The sequence below is a fragment of the Trichosurus vulpecula genome, chromosome 9 (genome assembly GCF_011100635.1).
Source record: "Trichosurus vulpecula isolate mTriVul1 chromosome 9, mTriVul1.pri, whole genome shotgun sequence".
NCBI lineage: Eukaryota > Metazoa > Chordata > Mammalia > Diprotodontia > Phalangeridae > Trichosurus > Trichosurus vulpecula.
This window is the reverse complement of record NC_050581.1, coordinates 48545528-48551527: the sequence shown is the minus strand read 5'-3', so window position 1 is coordinate 48551527 and position 6000 is coordinate 48545528. Positions and strand designations below refer to the sequence as shown.

Here is a 6000-nt window from a genome sequence, read left to right as displayed (position 1 = left end):
TTGCTCATGCTGTTCCTTCCTTCCCTACCTCTCCATAGGTCATCCTTCAAAGCTCATCTAAATTACTACCTCTTTCCCACCCCCTATCCTCTGTCTACAGTGATATCCCCCTCACCCCTCAGAACTCCCGGAGCTTTTTTAGGATCATCTTACTCCTTGGGTATGATTGAGATGCTGATTGTGTTACTATCTAATAGAACAATCTTGTCACCCACACTAGATTAGCAGTACTTTAGGTGCAGAGATCTTAGAATTATGTAGATACAGAGTTGGAAGGGACCTTAAAAGCCATCTGGTACAATCACGTCACTTTTCAGATGAAACTGAGGCACAAAGGAGTTAAGTGACTGTAACAGTGGCATATCTCAATCATGTGGTACATTTTTTTTATCTCTCCCACTCCCAACAGTGACTAACATAAGAACACTGAATAGATGCTCACCATCAAATGGAAACCAACCTCTTTGCAACAACGGTGGGCTCACAGCTACTACACAAACCGGTACCAACTGCACAGAACTAGAGGTGCATTATGTCTTGTCAATATTTCAGCAGTATTTCTAGATATTTGTCATATCATTGGGAAATTTCCTGTCCAACCACAAGTGATAGCTATCGCCCTCAGCCTATATACTGTTACTAAGAATTAATGTCAGAATTCTTTGAGCTGCAAGGTAGAAAATGAGACATACATTATGTAGGAATTTGTTTTGCTTGACTGGGTCAGTCAGTCAATAAGCATTCATTAAGCACTCACTATATTCCAGGTATTTTTATTACAAAGTTTTTTTGGGGGATTGCTTTTCAACTAAAGGAGAGAGGTGGGAGAAAGAAAGAAAGAAAGAAAGAAAGAAAGAAAGAAAGAAAGAAAGAGAGAAAGAAAGAAAGAGAGAAAGAAAGAAAGATGGAAGGAAGGAAGGAAAGAAAGAAGAAAAGAGGAAGGAAGAAAAGAAGGAAGGAAGAAAAAAAGAAAGAAAGCGAAATAAAAAGAAAGAAAAAGGAAGGAAGGAAGAAAAAAAGAAAGAGAAAGAAAAAGAAAGAAGAAGGAAGGAAGGAAGAAAAGAAGGAAGGAAGGGAGGGAGGAAGGCAGGAAGGGAGGAAGGGAGGAAAGAAGGAAGGGAGGGAGGAAGGAGAAAAAAGAGAAAGAAAAGAAGGGAGGAAAGACAGAGAGGGAGGGAGAGAAGGAAGGAAAGAAGGAAGGAAGGAAACAAGAGTTGTCATTGAAGTGGGTTTTTTTTTTAATTCACAGAAGAGAAGACCAGAAAAAACATAGAAAAGCAGAATAGCTTTGAAAGTTACATACTGAATTTATCATATACCTAAAGAGTAAAAAACAAGCTTTATATAATAAGGATTTAGAGTTTCATATACAATCCTCTCTTTTCTACTTTGCATATGGAAATGCATATTTCATTTGCAATTAAATTCAGAATAAAAACTCAAATTTGTGTTATCAATATCAATAAAAATATTAATAACAATAAAAATTTTATCTGGAAAAAACAATAATCTTTTGCGCTGATGAAATGCTTCTAATTCTTCAATAAAGAGCATTGTTCTATGGGATTCCTTCATTCACACATAACACCCTTCAATTCATAGAAACTGCTATTCACGAGGCCCTGTGGGAGGAATTGAAAGGACTCCAAAAATGACTAATCATAAAATGTCATAACTGGAAAGGGCCTTAGAGCCTGTTTGATGCAATGGATTCATTTTACAAGTAAAGGAAGAATGACAAAGGAAACTTGTGGCAAGTATTTTTGTGTACTTTCCTTGCTGCCACCACAACCCTTAGCAGCCAGCACAATGGCTGAGTGTGTTTAATCATTCAAAAAATATTTCTGGAGCAATCGCTCTTGAATTGAGTCTACATTTCTAATCTGTTATTAATACACGATTTGTATGTACGCATGCCATCTACAAAGAGTGACTTTAAAGCAATGAGACTGAACAGGACAGTTGAGGATGGCACTAATGATCTGGTGTGTCCCCACCATCACACTGTGACATAGGTTGGACCAAAGTCTGAGGCTTGAAGATCAAGGCAGGAAAGTACGAAAGGTGTGAAGTTGGTGATCCCACGGAATAGAGTCCCTTTCTCTTGAAATATTTAGTAAGCTGCCAAACTGATATTCCTAAAACACAGACCTATGTTATTCCCCTGCTCAAGAAGCTCTACTAGTTTCTAATTACCCCTAGGAAGATAGAGTATTTAATAGGCCAGGATACGCTTCCGCCCACCCACTTCCCTCTGCAGGTTTAGCCAAGTTCTCTTCTGAAAAGTCAAAAAAGCTGTACCTAAGGCTTGATTGGCCCAGGACATTAAGACTTGTCTAGGTCTTAAACAAGTAGTATATTTCACCACATAATTGTCACAGATTTTATGCCAAGTTTTTTTGCAAAAAAGTGAGGTGCGATCACTATGTGAAGCTTTAAAATAATGTGCAGGTACCACTTAAAAAATCATTTATTACTAAACTGTCTTTGGTGAAAGAATACGATGCACGGAATATCATGAATATACATTAAAATTGAATACTTACAATGCATGTGGCTAAGAATTCTAGGCTAGCCATGCAATGCCTGAGAGATATATCCATATATCCATAAGCCACTAGTGAATGAATTGCTGCTCTGTTTACCTTTTAAGTGGCATGACTTACAGAATTATACCATGTGATGATTACACGATGAAAGGTTATAAACCAATTTTTGGACTGAAAAAAACAGGGTGCGATGATTTTGCAGTTGTGACATTATGCTGTGAAATACCTGTTGAAGGCAGATTTCTGGTGGCCTCAGGACATATTTCTGTAGCTTCCCATTCATCTAAGGACATAAAAGACCTACTTAGAGTCTGGTGCTTTTCACACTTGGTAAGTGTCTCAAAACTGTTAACACACTATTATCTCAAGCTTCTACACCCTACCCTACTGACTAGACATGTTTCAATTTGAGGGAGGCGGATACCTGAGCTGAGTTCTGTATCTTATCTATGCTATGGCTAAGTAAATCTCCTTTTGTTGACTTGCAGGAATTACAAGTGTCTCATCGAAACCAAGCATTAGGCCAGAACTACCAGGGCACTAGCCTGAATCAGGTTCAGCCCACTATAGGCTCTGGTCAAAATCAAGACATAGCTTACCCCAGATGGGAAAAATAATACCATTAGATGTGGAAATTGCATTTTAAGGTATACAAAATACTTTCCTCTTAGCCTTGTGAAGAAGGGAGCCATGAGTATCATTATCTCCATTTTTACATATAGAGACATGAGGCTCAAAAAGATTAAGTCAGCTTCCTACAGTAACATAGCTACCAAGCATCAGAACCAGAACTCTAAACTCATGTCTCCTGACTGCCAGTCGCATACTCTTTCCACTACGCAACTGTCCCCACAGCCTGAAATCAAATGAGGAAATATTGCTCTTTGTGAATAAAGTGCGTGGGTTGGGTTGTCAAATTTCTCACTTCATCTTTTGGATGCTGTTTTCTGGGTGGCTTCTTCTGGAGAACAGAGATCTGAGCTCAGAGTTGGGGAGCCCTCCTGTACCTTTGCAGGGTCATGGACCAGTTCAAGGCAATCCTGCCCCAGGTGAGGGCATTGCTCTCCAGTGCTTGGCCTGCCCAGGTACGGGGCTTTCTGGATGGTCTTCTGGAAAAGAACCTCCTCTCCAAAGAGTATCACCAGGCTTTGCTCCGAGAACCTGATAGAGAAGCACTGGCCAGGAAGGTTTCCTTGTCCCTGTTGGAGAAGTGGGATCTGTGCATAGAGACCCTGAGGCGCTCTGGGAACAAACTCCAGACTCCAGGGATGGATGGGGTCTCCTCAAGGAGCCGAGGTAATAAGCTGGAATATCCTTAGCCTGGAAACAGTAATTGTCTGTACTTCTGGGACTTCACCCTTCTCTCCCTTCTCTTGCTTTCCCTGCAATGAGTAACTTGTGACATTTGACAGATGGGGAGTGTAAGGTCTGGAAAAGAGCAAGGGTCATAGCATATGGTCAGCAAGGAGGAAGAAGCTTGAAGTTCCAGTTTTGATATTGAAAATGGTTTGAGACTTTGGGGGAAGTAGAGGGTACCTGAAATATAGACCTTATTCCGTGTCTCTCACAGAGGCTCTCTAGAGTTATTTAGAGAGAAGACGGTAGAACTGTGCCTTAGAGGTGGAATCTATGTCATCTGATAGCAAGCTGAGGGAGAGGAAACCCTGCTTCTTGTCCTAGGTATCCCTGGTCATCTGAGGGTCTGGTGGAAGAAGCAACAGGGCCTTTGGAATACAGCTATGTATTAGATAAATGGAAGGATTGGAGGGTGGGAAAAGTTGGATCTCTAGGGTCCAAACTTCTGGGACTTCAAGGAGTTGACCTTTTCTCTACTTCTGCTCTGCCCTCCCCAACCCTGTCCACCTCAAATCTGGTCTCCCTTTCTGTGTGACATGGTTCCTGTTATGCGAGTGGTGTTTCCTCTCTGGGATATGATCTTGACCTCTTAATCCACACAGCTCCAAAAAGTGGAACTGGGTTCCAATGTGGCCTTTGGCAGGGGATGGATGGGGTGTGTGAGGATGGGGAATGCACACTCCCCGGTCCTTGGCTCCCATTCCCAGGCTCTCATTGTCATGTGGATTAAGCTGGTGGTCTAACCAATGAGTCACCCATCCTAGGTACCGTGGGGGATATGAGAGAAAGAGAAAATATGGTCCCTTCCCCTAGGAACGGTTAAATCTTCTCTTCTCCAGATATGTAATTATATAATTACAATTCTTCTGACTTTTTTTCTCCCAAAGAAGTCTACTGAGTTCATCCTTCCAAACAATGAGGGTGGGCATAGACAGGAGCAAGCAGCGCATCTCTCTCTCCAATGGTCTTAAGACAGAAAAAATTTCCATCTGCCTGTGATTGATTAGGCTACACAAGGATTCTATACTTTGTGGAAAAGAATATTCTACCTGTTCTCTTTTTCTGTCTCTCTTCCCCCTCCCTCAGTCCTATGGCACCCCAAATAATATTGTTGCCATGAGAGAAGAATCTGTACCCATAGACACCTCCCTGAACAACAATCACGGAGCTGTATTAGAGTGCTTTTTTTCAATCACTCATTTAATATGGAGCAAAAGTTCTCAAAGTACGGCCCACAAGCCATTGGTAGCCCACCAGATATTCCAGGCAGTAGCGTCAAGCTCCTTGAGAAGATTAATATTTACTCAGAATGGTCAGCTATTTTGGTTATTTAACTATTCTAGGTAACTGAGAGACTATAAAAACATCCTGTATTGATTACTAATTTTCAAAGAATTAGAATATGATAATATAGATTTTGTAGCTAACCGTAGGCTCAGTGGAATGTAATCTTTAATGGTTTGAAAAGCATTGCTTCAGAATTGCTTCTAAGTACATCAATTCTAATTGTATAGGATTGCAAAAAAAATTTTTTTTCCTCAATCCTCATCCTCTTTGAGCTCTCTGAAGCATTTGGTATTATTGGCCATCCTCTCTTACCGGATAGTCTATCTCTTCCCTTGTCTTCCAAGACTCTGCAATCTCTTGGTGGGGGCCATCTCCAGTCATCCTGATCTATATCTCACCACTGGACCCAGATGGCTCTGGTGGAGAAAGTGAGACTGGTGACCTTGCCCAGCCCTCCCACACTTAAATCCAATTCGCTTGCAAGTCATGGCATCACCCTCCTGGTGTCATGGTCCTTTTCAAGAACAAAGGACAAACAGCAACAACAGTCTCTTGACATTATTCCTACCTTTTGAGTTGCTGCCTTTTTCACTGTCTTCTCTGCTTCATTGAGGCAGATGTTCCTCACTCTGTACTCTCTCCTTTTATCTTCCTGAAGGAGGATAAGGCACCAGCAAAGCAGACAAAGAAGAAGCCAGAGAGTGTAGTATCTTGGAAGATGAGGGTAGAGAGCATATACAGTAGGAATCTGAGGTCAACAGTATCAAAAGCTATAGGAAGTTCAAGAAGGGGGTGATTGGGTTTGGGG

At 41.3% G+C, this 6000-nt stretch overlaps 1 protein-coding gene across 1 annotated transcript in view; it reads left to right on the top strand.

The window, feature by feature from the left end:
* Window positions 1–3684: 3684 nt before the first annotated feature.
* CIITA (class II major histocompatibility complex transactivator) overlaps window positions 3685–6000 on the top strand; it is an 88408-nt gene continuing 86092 nt past the window's right edge. Inside the window, exon 1 of the mRNA XM_036739386.1 lies at window positions 3685–3845. Coding sequence (XP_036595281.1) covers window positions 3818–3845 — 28 coding nt within the window. The 5' untranslated portion in view covers window positions 3685–3817. The remainder of the gene's footprint in view (window positions 3846–6000) is intronic.